We start from the raw sequence: 17691 nt of genomic DNA, 5'->3' as shown, positions 1-17691 counted from the left end.
AGTCTTTATTTTTCTTTTCTTCAGTTTTAAAAGCCATACAGTCTTTACTTTTGTTTTGTTTTTTTTAGTTTTACAAGCCATACAGTCTATACTCTTGTTTGTTTCAGTTTTACAAGCTATACAGTCTTTACTTTTTTTTTTCATTTTTACAAGCCATAAAGTTTTTACTTTTTTTTTTTTTTTTTCAATTTTACAAGCCATACAGTCTTTGCTTTTGTTTTTTTTTCTATTTTACAAGCCATACAGTGTTTACTTTTGTTTGTTTCAGTTTTACAAGCCATACAGTCTTTACTTTTTTTTTCTTCAGTTTTACAAGCTATACAGTCATTACTTTTGTTGTTTTTTTTCAGTTTTACAAACATACAGTCTTTACTTTTTTACTTTTTTTTCATTTTTACAAGTCATACAGTCTTTACTTCTTTCTTTTTTTCAGTTTTACAAGCCATACAGTCTTTACTTTTGTTTTTTTTTTCAGTTTTACAAGCTATACAGTCTTTGCTTTTGATTTGTTTTCAGTTTTACAAGCCATATAGTCTATACTTTTTTTCCAGTTTTACAAGCCATACAGTCTTTACTTTTGTTTTGTTTTCAGTTTGACAAGCCATACAGTCTAGACTCTTGTTTGTTTCAGATTTACAAGCTATACAGTCTTTACTTTTCTTTTTTTTTCAGTTTTACAAGCCATACAGTTTTTACTTTTGTTTTTTTTTCAATTTTACAAGCCATACAGTCTTTGCTTTTGTTTTTTTTTTCTATTTTACAAGCCATACAGTCTTTACTTTTGTTTGTTTCAGTTTTACAAGCCATACAGTCTTTACTTTTTTTTTCCAGTTTTACAAGCTATACAGTCTTTACTTTTTTTTCAGTTTTACAAGCTATACAGTCTTTACTTTTTTACTTTTTTTTCATTTTTACAAGCCATACAGTCTTTTCTTTTGTTTATTTTCAGTTTTACAAGCTATACAGTCTTTACTTTTGTTTTTTTTTTCAGTTTTACAAGCTATACAGTCTTTACTCTTTTTTTTCAGTTTTACAGGCCATACAGTCTTTACTTTTGTTTGTTTCAGTTTTACAAGCTATACAGTCTTTACTTTTGGGTTTTTTTTTTCAGTTTTACAAGCCATACAGTTTTTACTTTTGTTTTTTTTTCAATTTTACAAGCCATACAGTCTTTGCTTTTGTTTGTTTTTTAGTTTTACAAGCCATACAGTTTGTTTTTCAGTTTTACAAGCTATACAGTCTTCACTTTTGGTTTTTTTTTCAGTTTTACAAGCCATACAGTATTTACTTTATTTTTTTTTTCGTTTTACAAGCCATACAGTCTTTACTTTTTTTTTCAATTTTACAAGCCATACAGTCTTTACTTTTGTTTTTTCAGTTTTGCAAGCCATACAGTCTTTACTTTTGTTTTCTTTAAAGTTTTACAAGCCATACCGTCTTTACTTTTTTTTCAGTTTTACAAGGCATACAGTCTTTACTTTTGTTTTTTTCAGTTTTGCAAGCCATACAGTCTTTACTTTTGTTTTGTTTTCAGTTTTACAAGCCATACAGTCTATACTTTTTTTCCAGTTTTACAAGCCATACAGTCTTTACTTTTGTTTTGTTTTTTTAGTTTTACAAGCCATACAGTCTATACTCTTGTTTGTTTCAGTTTTACAAGCTATACAGTCTTTACTTTTTGTTTTTCATTTTTACAAGCCATAAAGTTTTTACTTTTGTTTTTTTTTCAATTTTACAAGCCATACAGTGTTTGCTTTTGTTTTTTTTTCTATTTTACAAGCCATACAGTGTTTACTTTTGTTTGTTTCAGTTTTACAAGCCATACAGTCTTTACTTTTTTTTTTTTCAGTTTTACAAGCTATACAGTCATTACTTTTGGTTTTTTTTTCAGTTTTACAAGCTATACAGTCTTTTCTTTTTTACTTTTTTTTCATTTTTACAAGCCATACAGTCTTTACTTCTTTCTGTTTTTCAGTTTTACAAGCCATACAGTCTTTACTTTTGTTTTTTTTTCAGTTTTACAAGCTATACAGTCTTTGCTTTTGATTTGTTTTCAGTTTTACAAGCCATATAGTCTATACTTTTTTCCAGTTTTACAAGCCATACAGTCTTTACTTTTGTTTTGTTTTCAGTTTGACAAGCCATACAGTCTATACTCTTGTTTGTTTCAGATTTACAAGCTATACAGTCTTTACTTTTCTTTTTTTTTTCAGTTTTACAAGCCATACAGTTTTTACTTTTGTTTTTATTTTTCAATTTTACAAGCCATACAGTCTTTGCTTTTGTTTTTTTTTCTATTTTACAAGCCATACAGTTTTTACTTTTGTTTGTTTCAGTTTTACAAGCCATACAGTCGTAACTTTTGTTTTTCTTTTCAGTTTTACAAGCTATACAGTCTTTACTTTTTTTTCAGTTTTACAAGCTATACAGTCTTTACTTTTTTACTTTTTTTTTCATTTTTACAAGCCATACAGTCTTTTCTTTTGTTTATTTTCAGTTTTACAAGCTATACAGTCTTTACTTTTGTTTTTTTTTTCAGTTTAACAAGCTATACAGTCTTTACTCTTTTTTTTCAGTTTTACAAGCCATACAGTCTTTACTTTTGTTTGTTTCAGTTTTTACAAACTATACAGTCTTTACTTTTTTTTTTTTTTTTCAGTTTTACAAGCTATACAGTTTTTACTTTTGTTTTTTTTTTCAATTTTACAAGCCATACAGTCTTTGCTTTTGTTTGTTTTTTAGTTTTGCAAGCCATACAGTTTTTTTTCTTCAGTTTTACAAGCTATACAGTCTTCACTTTTGTTTTTTTTTTCAGTTTTACAAGCCATACAGTCTTAACTTTTGTTTTTTTCTGTTTTACAAGCCATACAGTCTTTGCTTTTGTTTTGTTTCTATTTTACAAGCCATACAGTCTTTTCTTTTGTTTATTTATAGTTTTACAAGCTATACAGTCTTCACTTTTGTTTTTTTTTCAGTTTTACAAGCCATACAGTCTTTTCTTTTGTTTATTTTCAGTTTTACAAGCTATACAGTCTTTACTTCTTTTTTTTTAGTTTTACAAGCTATACAGTCTTTACTTTTGTTTTGTTTTTTTTTCAGTTTGACAAGTCATACAGTCTTTACTCTTTTTTTCAGTTTTACTAGCCATACGGTCTTTACTTTTGTTTTTCTTTTCAGTTTTTACAAGCTATACAGTTTTTACTTTTGTTTTTTTTCAATTTTACAAGCCATACAGTCTTTGCTTTTGTTTGTTTACAAGCCGTACAGTCTACTTTTTTTTTCTCAGTTTTACAAGTCATACAGTCTTTTCTTTTAATTTTCTCAGTTTTACAAGCCATACAGATTTTATTTTTGTTTAGTTTTCAGTTTTACAAGTCAGACAGTTTTTACTTTTTTTTTCAGTTTTACAAGCCATACAGTCTTTAATTTTTTTGTTTTGTTTTACAAGCCAAACAGTATTTTCTTTTGTTTTTTTCCGTTTTACAAGCCATACAGTCTTTACCTTTGTTTTTTTAGTTTTACAAGCCATACAGTCTTTACATTTTTTTTCAGTTATACAAGCTTTACTTTTTTCTTTTTTTTACAGTTTGACAAGTCAAACAGTGTTTACTCTTTTTTTCAGTTTTACAAGCCATACAGTCTTTACTTTTATTTTTTCAGTTTTGTAAGCCATACAGTCTTTACTTTTGGTTTTTATTCAGTTTTACAAGCCATACAGTCTTTACTTTTGCTTTTTCTTCTGTTTCACAAGCCATACAGTCTTTGCTTTTGTTTTTTTCTATTTTACAAGCCATACAGTCTTTACTTTTGTTTTTTTCTCAGTTTTACAAGTCATACAGTCTTTACTTTTGTTTTTCTCAGATTTACAAGCCATACAGTCTTTACTTTTGTTTTGTTTTCAGTTTTACAAGCCATACAGTTTTCAGTTTCTCAAGCCATACAGTCTTTACTTTTGTTTTTTTCAGTTCTACAAGCCATACAGTCTTTACTATTTTGTTCCTCAGTTTTAAAAGCCATACAGTCTACTTTTTTTCAGTTTTACAAGCCATACAGTCTTTACTTTTGTGTTTTTCAGATTTACAAGCCATACAGTCTTTACTTTTTTTTTTAGTTTTACAAGCCATACAGTCTTTACTTTTTTTTTCAGTTTTACAAGCCATACAATCTAAACATGTATTTATATTTTGGGTTTTGGGCTGAGTTATCAAATTGGTCTACAATAATAAACGAATGTTTCATTTCAACAATAAATTGAATTGTTGGACATCTTTAACGCCGATTCTAACCATATATTTGGCCATTAATAATTTTATTATGCAACTGACACGCGAAAACTATATTAGCAAATTATGGACAATCCTTCCACCGAACTCTTCTTTAAAGTCATAAATAGAAGCAAATCAAAATCAAAAACGGAAACGTCTGGCATTGAAATCGACAGTGAATTTGACTTCTCTATTCAAAATCAAAGCCGTGCCTTCTCTACTCAAAATCAAAGCCGTACATTCGCAAACTATTACGAAGATCTCAGCCTTCCTAAAGAGAACTCATTTGACAATTCGTATCTGGAACTCTGCCAATAAAGACAGCAAATAGTGAAAGAAACTTTCAGTCAGAATATGCCATCAATTGACCCATACACAGAAAAGGAAGTAAAACAAGCAATTGAGCAATGTTGTAACAGCGCTGTCAAAAAACTTCAATAAAAACTTGGAGGAAGGAAAAGTTCCAGTTGACTTCAAATCCTGAATCGTGATGCGCCAGTCTTAAAGAATGAAAAAAATCCTTCTCTAGTTGATAGTTACTGTGCCATCACCGTGACTCCAGTACTAAATTACAAGAATTCTGCATTCTTGGCAACTGTACATCTGTGTATAAGACGAACCCCTATAAAAGAATGTGAAAATAACATAGAGGAACGTATCAAATCTGCAAGAAGAACCACGTATGCCGTAATGAACCAACAGACTTAATCCTAAAATATCCTTTACAATATATAAAAGCTATGTATTGCTTAGACTCTTATATGGTTTGGAAGTCCTCACTCTTACCAAAGCTCAAATAGAACTTTTGGAAATTTTTTACAAAGAAACACTCAGATCCATACAATCTTTCTCTTAAAGAACGGCTATTCCTGCCATTTTTCTACTACCTGGTGTCCTACCCGTAGAAGGAGAAATCCACTGACTCTCATACACGCAATTCTGTCATGTGACAACTCTAAATTAAAGGAAATTCTTAAAAGACAAATATCCATCAATTCCCAAAAATCCTAAAAGCTTTTTTCGTCAATCAATTTCACTGCTACAATAATACAATCTGTCAAACATTCTTGACCACAATAAAAAACTGCCTTCAAAAGTAGTATGGAAAAAAACCTCAGATCCACAATCAACAAATACTGGACTTCTTAACAACAAGAAACAGCAGATACAAAATCTTCTTTAAGATTCCTAAACGCAACCATTTTAGAGATATGAATTGTTCATCTCGTCTGGGAATACGCTTCACAAAATTTATTAGATGTTCGAAGAAGTATGATCAAAGCTCGTATGCTCACTCGTACATACTTTAAGTTAGTACAAATTTATGCAACATGTCCGCTGTGTCATAGGAACGATTTAACGCACGTCTTAACCTTCTATTCAACTTTAAGGGAAACTCGTATGAAGTATTTCATTCCTCTCAAAGTTCTGGTCACAAGTATCATAGGAAAAGATGGGAACAACTCTTCAACATTAACCACATCATGATGACATTATAGCTGCAAAACCTCAGCAAAACCCAGAAGATGAATATTAAGTCATTGACGAGAGAATTTTGTTCGAAATACATATATGTCATATACTGCTCCTAAACAATTTAAAAATCAAGTGCAAAGTGAATGGAATTATATGAATTCTAGGAGAGGCTGTTATAGACAATGAACTTTTAGTGTTTTATATACTTAATCGCTCTTACACATCTAGAACGTCTACTGGACCACTTCTATTTTTGTTTTTAACTTAACCCATATCTAAATTTACTTTTAAAAATCCAAGAAACCTACGTTCTTAATACCTATTTTAGTAAATATCACCTATTACCCATTAAGAGGTGTTCCTAAGATAGGAAGCTTATACATAAGAAAGAATGAAGACTTATTGCCGGAATGCACCGATTAATTACGAGTGTAACGATAATAATTTAGTCCACAGTTACATTGCGTTATTGTTACAGTAATGCAAAAATAAAACTTGAAAACTTTTATTTGAATTTTACAATATTGCATACATTTTTTTTTATTCACAATGTCAGTTTCTACAAATCAAAGTCTATGATGCTTATGGAAGCATGTTTTAGCCCGACGCATTTTGGTATTTTGGTGAACACTCTAAGCAGCCATCACAAACGAATGATGCAGCAATGGGTACGTCTGTCATTGCATACTGTACAATTCCATTTTGCACTATCCCTTTTTGAAGTTAAAGTCTCAATGTCTGTCATGACTCATGTGAAAAAAATATTTCTTTACTCTTGCGATGTTTATATTATAAGTGTGAAGGCAATTCAGTGATGTTTACATTTGTCGACATGTTGAAATTGGTGGAATCAGTGTTATTCTTTCAAAGTTCAGAGTCCAGTTATTATGTGATCGTAATAGTCCATTTGCTAATTACCGATTTGATTCTATTATTACACACTTTTTAAACAAATTACTTCCCTTTGTCAATCGTAGACTGGTTCCATACTGGACAAAATTGGCTTTTGCCAATGCAAAGCATGATGAATTGAAAGTGATGTATCGGCGGTTTAACGAATTTTTCATGAAAAATAATTTCTGATGTCAAAGGTATTAAGCTAAACAAAAAAATAATGTAATTAAAAGATTTGAAAACCTTATAGGTTACTCACATTACGCACAGGTAAATTTACTCTTTTTGCTAGCTCTCCATTAACGTCCATCATAAAGGGAGACAACAAAAATAAAGGTCTCTAATTATAGGGTCAATTACGGGAATTGGCAAATAGCCTATTTCGTTCTTTTTGCGAAAAAAAAAACAAGTAACAAATGTACATGTATATTAAGGTTTATTTTTTAATAAATCTAGCGTATATCGAAGTGCATGTATGTAACAATAACATAAATGTAACCGTAGAAACAAATATTATTGTTCTATTTGTAATTAATCGGATCATTACACAACCTTGTATTCTTTCAATGAGTATCCAATGTAACACTAATTTTATTATTATAGTTACATTTCGATGTAACCGTAGCCAGTGACTACGAAAAATATGTCGTTCCTGGAAGCAAGCCGTCAAAAAAAGTAAACTTCTAAATGTTTTCAGTAATTTAAGAATATGTATGATAACTTTTTAATTTGCAGTAATTTTTGGGCCAAATAAGGGTCTTATTGCCCCTACTCCTTAAAGAATTTTCTTCAGAAAAAATAAGTTTAACAATGAAAACTATCCATTTTGTTATAAAAAACACATGCATCATTTTTTTTAATTTGAGGTTTCATATGATTTTAATGTTAATGGCGGATCTTTTATACTTTCTGATCAATTTGTTTTAACCGTTTATACTCGGAACGATAAAGAGCTTGACATATATATTGTATTGAGTCAATGACGCATCTAGAATACTTTCAAATCTTGAAGACTAAACATGATAATAAATTAAATTAAATAAATTAAAAACCTGATAATAAATTGTTCAAATAAGGCCTTCGAAAATAGTGGAAATAATTACTTTTGGAGTGTCAAGAACTCGTTGGAAGTACTTGATAAATTGCATGCTTATATTGGTGATTTTAAATCTGGTCAAAGTTTTGATTTTTCTACCCTGTATACCACATTGCCTCACATTCTCATTAAGAAAAAATTCACACACCTAATTAAATGGACATTTAAAAAGTCAGAATGTGAATATATATGTTCAAACTCTTTTAGGTTATTTTTTAGTAGCAATAAACAAAAAAACTATGTCAATTGGACATGCTTTGATACTATATATGCCCTTGAATTTTTACTAGATAACATTTTTGTTCGCTTTGGGGATTCCGTATATCGTCAGATTATCGGAATTCCAATTGGGACCAACTGTGCACCACTTATTGCGGACCTGTTTTTGTATTGCTATGAGTTACAATTTATGACAAAAATAAGCAAAGACCCATCGAAACAACAGCTGATAAACAAATTTAATAATACTTTTAGATATTTGGATGATATTTTGGCTCTCAATAATGACGACTTCAGTATGTATATTAAATAAATTTATCCTGTTGAACTTACTTTAAATAAAGCTAATACTTGCAATGACCACTGCCCTTTCCTCGATCTTGATATCTATATCACTAACGGAAAGCTGAATACTAAAATTTATGATAAAAGAGATGATTTTTCATTTCCTATCGTTAATTATCCATTTTTAGATGGTAACGTTCCCTTGTCACCATCTTACGGTGTTTATATATCTCAACTTGTACGATTCGCTCGTGTATGTAACAATGTTTTAGATTTTAACGAGAGAAATTTATGTATTACTGAAAAATAATTACACCAGGGTTTTCGATATCACAAACTAGTCAAAACATTTAATAAGTTTTATCATCGGTATAAGGACATCATTCGTAAATATAGCTCAACATGCAGACTTCTTATACGTTCAGGTATTTCACATCCAATTCTTTATGGAAATATTTTTTATAAAGCACAAAAGTGTCAGTATTCACCTCAAAAACTAACAAAACCTTTGAATAGACTTATTAAGAAGGGATATAGTTACGATACTGTTGTCAGGTCATTAAAGATTGCATATTTTGGCGTTAATATTTATTCACTTATAGGGTCTTTGCATCGGAACATCTTGGCATCTTGGCATGACACGGGTTATGTTCTTCTCATATATGTTATGATGGTATGATACTAAACCCCTAACGGGAAGGGTTGTGCCTGATGTTCATATGATGAAATCATAATCTTTAAGTCAGTTTAATTGAAGTCTGGAGCTGGCATGTCAGTTTACTGCCAGTAGTCTGTTGTTATTTATGTATTATTGTCATTTTGTTTATTTTCTTTGGTTACATCTTCTTACATCAGACTCGGACTTCTCTTGAACTAAATTTTAATGTGCGTATTGTTATGCGTTTACTTTTCTACATTTGCTAGAGGTATAGGGGGAGGGTTGAGATCTCACAAACATGTTTAACCCCGCCGCATTTTTGCGCCTGTCCCAAGTCAGGAGCCTCTGGCCTTTGTTAGTCTTGTATTATTTTAATTTTAGTTTCTTGTGTACAATTTGGAAATTAGTATGGCGTTCATTATCACTGAACTAGTATATATTTGTTTAGGGGCCAGTTGAAGGACGCCTCCGGGTGCGGGAATTTCTCGCTACATTGAAGACCTGTTGGTGACCTTCTGCTGTTGTTTTCTTCTATGGTCGGGTTGTTGTCTCTTTGGCACATTCCCCATTTCCATTCTCAATTTTATGATTGACAGTCCATTGATTTAGGTCATTTGAGTGATTTGAATGCTGTCTCATTTATGCATATCCCACATCCCCATTTATTCATGATTTGATATATAGCATACTACATATATAGTAATTATTATGTGTACTCTTCGCTATTTCATAAAACCCAGAATAAAAGAGAAAATTTGAGTAGCACGTACAGCGGTACTGGAAACACGCAGGGTCTTCAGACAAGTACATTTCAACAAACTGCACAATCCACTCAAAGTCATCGCCCTACTGGAGTTCCTGATAATGCCGTAGTTCAGATCAATGGACAAATATTTTATCCAGAAACTATGTATAAACAGTTGGAACATAGAGCATCAGAACAATTCAAAGATATTGATTCACTTCAAAAAGATCTTAAAGACGCAAATCTGCAAACAGAAGATTTGAGGAACAAGTAAGTAAATTCAAGAGTAAAATATATAATGATAATTAATCTTTTTACCTGAACAGATTGCGTATGTTTCTATGTAGTTGTGTGATAGGTATTTAAAGCTTCCTTAGGTAATTGTTAAAGTTCGTTAATTCTAGTTTCTTATTCACCAAAAATTTGTCATTCTGTTACTTTCCTCCGTTATGTGGAATCCTTTCAGAAATTCAGCTGATTATTACGATGTGTTTAATATTTAATCTACTTTTAACCTGAATACGTCTCCCAATTTTTTCAGATATTGCTTTTTATGTACACCCGTTTACGTGACGTATGGTATACCGTTGTTCGTTCGTCCATCCGTCGTCAATATATTGGACAATTCACTCAAAAACATTTTTACCAACTTCCGTGACTTTGATGAACTGTTTATATTTGTTGACGTGAACTCCTTTAGATATTTTTATAAACTTTTGATTTTCTTTTCCAAGTTTTGTGTTTTTATTTATTAAAACATTGGAAAATTTTCAGTTGTCTGACAACAACTCGAAAATGCAGAAATAGAGTCACACATAGCAATGAAATTAAAAGAATAATATCAAATAACATATTTTTACAAGGTAAGCGATACAAGGATTCTCTTGTTTTTGAAAATCTTTGGTATTATGATAAAACGGTTCTTTTGTAACCTAGTAAGTAGATAATCGTCCTCCGTTACCCATGCTCAGTATGTAGTGATGGATTTCTCATCTCATATATTCTTCATTACAGTTCAGTCATTAAGTACAGTAGTATGTTTTCAGACAAATCCTGTTCTCCGGTTACATTTTGCGTCCAACTTAAACCCCATTTTACTTTTTTTTTATTTACATAAGAGAAATTTGTGACTTTAACTAGGGTTTGATGTTGGGTATCGTCAGTATGATTCAAGTATAACTCTTGAGTCGAATGAGTGTAAGTACTGAGGTTTTGGGTTTGAGACACGGTTAGTACAAAATTCATTTTTGGAGACAAGCTCCGGTCACCATGTTATACACAAGTGAAAAGTATATGTTTTTATACCCTCGCTTTAAAAAAATGTGGTATACTGTTTCACCTCTGTCTGTCCATCCATCAGTCCGTCAGTCCGTCCCTCCCATGAATATGTTCGCTGCATTTTTCTCAGGAACTATTTGACAAGGATTTCTGACATTTGGTTTCAAGGTTTATATAAGTAAGTTATACCGTGTGATGCGTTTTCAGATTCATCACTCAACAAATTCCTGTTTACCGAACACTTGTATCATTTTACACATGATAGCCAAGTTTCAAATTTTCGTCACATCTTTCTCTGGAACTACAATACAAGGATTTCTGATATTTGGTTTCAGGGTTTATATGAGTCAGCTATACCGTGTGATGGGTTTTCAGATTCATCACTCAACAACTTCCTGTTTACCGAACACTTGTATCATTTTACACATGATAGCCAAGTTGCAAATTTCGGCGGGGGTATCGTCAGTGAGTAGTAGCTCACAGATTTACTTGTTTTATTTTTATTTTCTTGTAGCATCAATGTGTTGATGTTGGTATTACGACTAATACGCAATGACTATTTTGGTTTCTTTTATTACGAACTATAAATTACTAAATGCCTGTATTTAAATCATTTGAAAGTTTAACCGTATACGCTTATATTGTGTTTAAGGTGTAGTGGATTTGCAAGCAAGATATTGACGGAGGGTAATCCTGATTTTACCGACCTCAGTGATAAAAATTGGCGAACAAAACATCTTAAAGACGCAAATCTGCAAAGGAAGGAATTGAGGAACAGGTAAGTAAATTCAAGAGTAAAATATATCATAATTATTGATCTTCTTACCTGAAAAGATTACGAATGTTTCTATATAGTTGTGTGTTGTGTAGTTAAAGCCTGTTTTAGGTTATTGTTCGTTAATTTTAGTTTCTTTTTCACCGAAAATTGCAACTAAGACTAAACCATCAATCCGTACACATCAAACATCCAATGGATTTAGTAGATTGAAGACGTCATGACACACAAATAGCAACCACAAAGGAAGCGCAAGTTTTTCACTGGAAATTGCATGAACATTATGTTAATTGCAGACGCTAAGATTCCTGTTTACCTTATACTTTGATTCGGGGGTCATCATTGGTAAGCAGTAGGTTACAGACTAACTTGTTTTTAGCTCACCTGGCCTAAAAGGCCATGTGAGCTTTTCTCATCACTTGGCGTCCGTCGTCGTCGTCGTCGTCGACGTCGTCGTCGTCGTCGTTAACAATTTTTCAAACATCTTCTCCTCTGAAACTACTAAATGGATTTGAATGAAACTTAGCATGATTGTTCCTTAGAGTATCCTGCACAAAGTGTGTGCTTCGATTTTTGATCCGTCAAAAAACATGGCCGCCGTTACTTAAAATAGAACATAGGGGTCAAATGCAGTTTTTGGCTTATATCTCAAAAACGAAAGCATTTAGAGCAAATCTGACATGGGGTAAAAATGTTCATTAGGTCAAGATCTATCAGCCCTGAAATTTTCAGACGAATCAAACAAACCATTGTTGGGTTGCTGCCACTTAATTGGTAATTTTAAGGAAATTTTGCAGTTTTTGGTCATTATCTTGAATATTATTATAGATAAAGATAAACTGTAAACAGCAAAAATGATCAGCAAAGTAAGATCTACAAATAAGTTAATATGACCAAAATTGTCAATTGACCCCTTAAGGGGTTATTGTCCTTTAATGACAATTTTTCACAATTTGTTCATCATATTTGCTAACTTTAAAAAATCTTCTCCTCTGAAACTGTTGAATGGATTTGGATGAAACTTAGCATGATTGTTCCTTAGATTATCCTGCATAAAGTGTGTGCTTCGATTTTTGATCTGTCAAAAAACATGGCCGCCGTTACTTAAAATAGAACATAGGGGTCAAATGCAGTTTTTGGCTTATATCTCAAAAACGAAAGCATTTAGAGCAAATCTGACATGAGATAAAAATGTTCATTAGGTCAAGATCTATCAGCCCTGAAATTTTCAGATGAATCAAACAAACCATTGTTGGGTTGCTGCCACTTAATTGGTAATTTTAAGGAAATTTTGCAGTTTTTGGTCATTATCTTGAATATTATTATAGATACAGATAAACTGTTACAAGCAAAAATGTTAAGCAAAGTAAGATCTACAAATAAGTCAATTTGACCAAAATTGTCAATTGACCTCTTAAGGAGTTATTGCCCTTTAAAGACTTTTTTCACAATTTGTTCATCATGTTGACTTACTTTAAAAAATCTTCTCCTTTGAAACTGCTGTATCAATTTCAGCCAAACTTAGGCTAAATGAGTTATAGAGTTTCAGAGTATCTAGTATAAATTTTATATTTCATTTCCTTGTATGTCAAGAAACATAGCTCCTATGGCTAAAATAGAACATAGGAGAAAATGATTTTTTTTTTGCTTTTGAAGAAAATAGGACGATTCAAAGAACATTTAAATAAATTGAAAAGCCAAAATAATCATTGATATGAGATTAAACCAAAAAAATTCAGGTGAGCGATTGAGGCTCTTGAGAGCCTCTTGTTTAAAAGTCAGGTGAATTTCTTTCAAAACTGAAACTAAATATTAGTGAGATATGTTGTTAAATTGTAGAATTCTCATATCGTAATTAGTTAGATTCGTTCATAAGTACACACGTTCTCCTTGGTTATCGCAGACAAATCGAAAACTACATCTGAACTGACATTTTATAAATACTGTGAACAAACATTCCTTCAGACACCAGATGTCCAGGAGTCGGTTTCACAAAAAAACTTACGACTTTTTGGTAAAACCGACCCCTGAGGTCTATTTTAAAAACCGTTTTTCACAGAACATTTTATTTGTCATTAACATATAGCGACGTATCTATTCATATCTGGTCCCAGATAATGACACAGTTCTTAAATGAAAATCAGATACAACCTATACCATAATTTTGGATTATGATAATAAATATCTTAGACTTATTTATAGAACATATTTTAAAATATATGCATCTCTGGGTATACGTTAGAGAAAAGAATTGACGTGTTGCTTTTGTTTAAGGTAAAAGTAAAGTGAAATAACAAATTCCAAAATCCAAGGAAAACTAAAATCGGAAGGTCCCTTATCAAATAGCAAACTCAAAGCTGAAACACATCTAACGAATACATTACCTTATTTAGAAAATGGTGGATTCAACCTTGTTTTATAGCCGGCTTAACTGCTAACTTGTATCACAGTCGCATCAAATTCCATCATATTGACTACAATGTGTAAACAAAAAAAACCCAGACATAACAGGTAAAAATGTAAGTCACATTTGATTGGTAAAATCGGTTTGAAAAGTGCCGGTATTGTGTTCTATTTGTTTATGCTTGATTAAAATCTTGAAGATAATTACATGTATATGATCCGATTAACAGTGCTGAGAAAGATACAGAAATGATAAAACAGTTAAAACAGAAAACCCAAGATCTATCAAAATTATTGATCGAAGAGAGAAAAACCAATGAAAGAGACAGAACAAAGAATCAGAAAGAAATTATTGAAAAAGAGAAAGACATAACAGAACTTCGAAAAGAAAAAGCAAGACTGAAAGATGAAACTGAACAATTAAAAAAGGAAGTGAATCAGATTAAGAACAAGGTAATTATCATCCTCCTCGACTGTTTAAAGATATAAAGAAAGTAGATATGGGACTATTGGACAGCTCTTCTATATAACGTAGTAAATTTTAAAGATAGATTGATTTTTTTTGGAAAACAGTCTTAGAACAAAACACAATGTCACAAAATTCCACTGTTACAATATTAACGTCAGATCTCAACAGGAAATGTACACTTGATTAAATCTCAGATAATATCACTTCTAGCGATAAGGTTTTATAGTAAGCAGGTGCATGAAATTTGCAAAAAGGCGTTCTTTTGCTACCGTGACTTCTTTTTTTTAAATTACAGATTTTATTCAATATAATTCCACTTGGGGCATGATTATTTCACCAATGTTGAAAGTCGTTTTTTTTTATTTGATCTTCACATTTGCATGAAGTGTTTCTTATACAGTGTGATAGTTATTTTCTAATATATATATATATATATATATATATATATATATATATATATATATATATATATATATATATATATATATATATAGATAGATAGATAGATAGATAGATAGATAGATAGATAGATAGATAGATAGAGAGAGAGAGAGAGAGAGAGAGAGAGAGAGAGAGAGAGAGAGAGAGAGAGAGAGAGAGAGAGAGAGAGAGAATAATACATGGCAAAATCCGTATCATATGTCGTATCATCCCAAGACATCAATATCAGCCCAAGGGCCTTTAGGCCCGAGGGATGATATTGGTTGAGGGTGATACGGCATGTGATACGGATTTTGCCATGTATTATACGCTTTATCATATATTTCAACAGAAGAGTATTATATTATATGAACTGTTTTCTGATCCATAGCACTGGGTTACTTTAAGTTCTACTTTTGTCTTGTTTCAAAGGCCTTAAGGATGTTTGCTCCTCTTCTTTTTGAATTTTTGCCAGATTTTCGGAATCCTCTGGTTTTATCCATGTATAAACTTTTAAAAAAATTGCCCACTAACCCCTAATTTTCTTTTCATATTTTTATAACATATAATTTAAAAAGCCATATTTAAAAATCTTATTAAATCCTTGTTATTTTTCATAGTTTTTTAAACAAAAAAGGTGCAAATGTTAAGTGAAAGAAAAATCTAGAGAGAATTATTTCCCGCCAAATTTTCAACGGCTTATATCTCGAAATCAAGCACACGGATCGTCCATTTTTTTCTGCTTTTTTTTTGTTTCTTTATTTATATACTTTTCATTTATAACAGTCTTTTAAAAAGCTTGTTATTTTTAAACAGAGTAGCGAACATTCTTAAAAGAACTTCTCAATTACTTATCCGAAGCACATGGGTTACCTTACAATTTGCGTGCTGTTGTTTTAAAAATATTTTGTTTATTATTGTATTTATTTGTGTGTTTTGTATTTTTTATAGTTGCATTTAGTGTGCAAAAAAATATGAAAACTTGACGTTCGTGACGTCACATACAATATGAAAACCTGACGTTCGTGACGTCACATACCAAACAATGATGTCATTCAAAAAATTGACCTATTTTGAGGAAAATTTTTCTTAAGCAAAAAAAAAACAAAACTGACTTTATGTAAAAAAAAAGAAAAAAAGAAAAAAAAGTAGGGGTGTGATAAAGGGTATGCGATAAAGGGTGCGCATCAAAGTTGCGCGATATGGATTAAACAGCAGGCTATTTATCACATATGCAAAACTACTGTATTTACTACTAAACATATGATAAATATTTATATATATTTAAGACTTCATTCGATTCTTATATTTAGAAATCATCAGATAAGTTATTACAACTTTTAATCTGAATATGCTTAAAGCATATTTTTTTTCGATATAGTAGTTGTCTTGTGCGATAGAAAAAGCAGTAATCTCCTACTAAGAATTAGTTCTACGTCATTAAGCTGAAGTTTGGCAAATAAAGATGTTAAGTTCAAAGTATATTCTTATGAAATTTCAATAACTATTTTTTTTATATATATCATATAACCAGGCTCAAAATGTTTACAACAGACGCGCGTTTCGTGTACTAAAAGCTAATCAGTGACGATCGATTCACACAAGTTTAAAGGTGTTTAAGGGCATACGATACAGTTTTGATCCCGTATTTAAAGTTTGATGAAAATTTCCATACAGGCTATTTTTTGCCAGATTTAATCAAATATGAAATACAAATTATACCTGCATGTGCTACGTTTTGAGTTAAATGAGGTCGAAATTTGTATATTTGCTCAAAATTCGGATTTGAGGCCGTGTTTTTCTTTTCGGAAGAAAGACATAACTTTTTTGTTTTAAAAGATAAAGACAATTTATTTTTAGTTAAATAATTTGTAATTTTCATAAAAATGTATGCAATTTTTTTTCTTCAGAAATAGACTAATATTTATCAAATGGTCATGAATTTAGAAAAAAACGGGGTTTTTTTTGTTGTATATTTATCAAAATTAAAAAACTTGCACTATTTACAGTTTTATAAAATTGGTCCACATAATCTCTTAGCAAAATGAATCAAAATGCCGTTTAAAAAAAAAGGGGTCCATGCACTCGTTTTCAAATTAAATCAGTTTGAACAATAAAAATTTGTCGAAAAATGCATCTTTTCCCGATATGTCACAGTTTGACGTCGCGAAAATAACATTTTACGCTAGCAACGTCATTAACTCCCCTGTAACTGTATCGTTCAATTACTTATTTATGTTTGCAATTTACGGAAGCCGATAAGTGCCATTCAAAAAAAAAATATGTCGTTATAACGACATCGCTATGTCGTAATTTCGACTTAACATGTCGTTAAAACGACATCGCTATTTCGTAATTTCGACATACCAACGAGGTTTAACCAGTTTTACACAATGCAATGCCTGTAGTACTAAATAAAGGCAACAGTAGTATACCGATGTTCAAACTCATAAATCCATGGACAAAAAACAAAATCGGGGTAACAAACTAAAACTGAGGGAAAAGAAATTAAATATAAGAGGAGAACAACGACACAACACTACAATGTAACACACACAGAAACGGACCAAGCAACAGACAAAATCCCACGAGAATAACAAATATAACATCAAAACCAAATACATGAATTTGGGATAGACAAGTACCGTGACACGTCTTATCGCAATGTGAATTTACACTTAAAAATAAGAGAAAACAAACGACGCAAC

The 17691-nt window shown here is 31.1% G+C and overlaps 1 protein-coding gene across 1 annotated transcript in view; it reads left to right on the top strand.

Annotated features, from left to right (window-relative positions):
* Positions 1–17691, top strand: part of LOC143043206 (uncharacterized) — a 62160-nt gene that overhangs the window by 20215 nt on the left and 24254 nt on the right. The window contains exons 4-6 of the mRNA XM_076215618.1: positions 9634–9908; positions 11569–11694; positions 14325–14547. Of these exons, the coding sequence (XP_076071733.1) occupies positions 9634–9908; positions 11569–11694; positions 14325–14547 (624 nt within the window). The remainder of the gene's footprint in view (positions 1–9633; positions 9909–11568; positions 11695–14324; positions 14548–17691) is intronic.

This window comes from Mytilus galloprovincialis, chromosome 8 (genome assembly GCF_965363235.1).
Source record: "Mytilus galloprovincialis chromosome 8, xbMytGall1.hap1.1, whole genome shotgun sequence".
Taxonomy (NCBI): domain Eukaryota; kingdom Metazoa; phylum Mollusca; class Bivalvia; order Mytilida; family Mytilidae; genus Mytilus; species Mytilus galloprovincialis.
The sequence above is the reverse complement of the archived record's forward strand: the minus strand, read 5'-3'. Positions and strand labels throughout refer to the sequence as shown.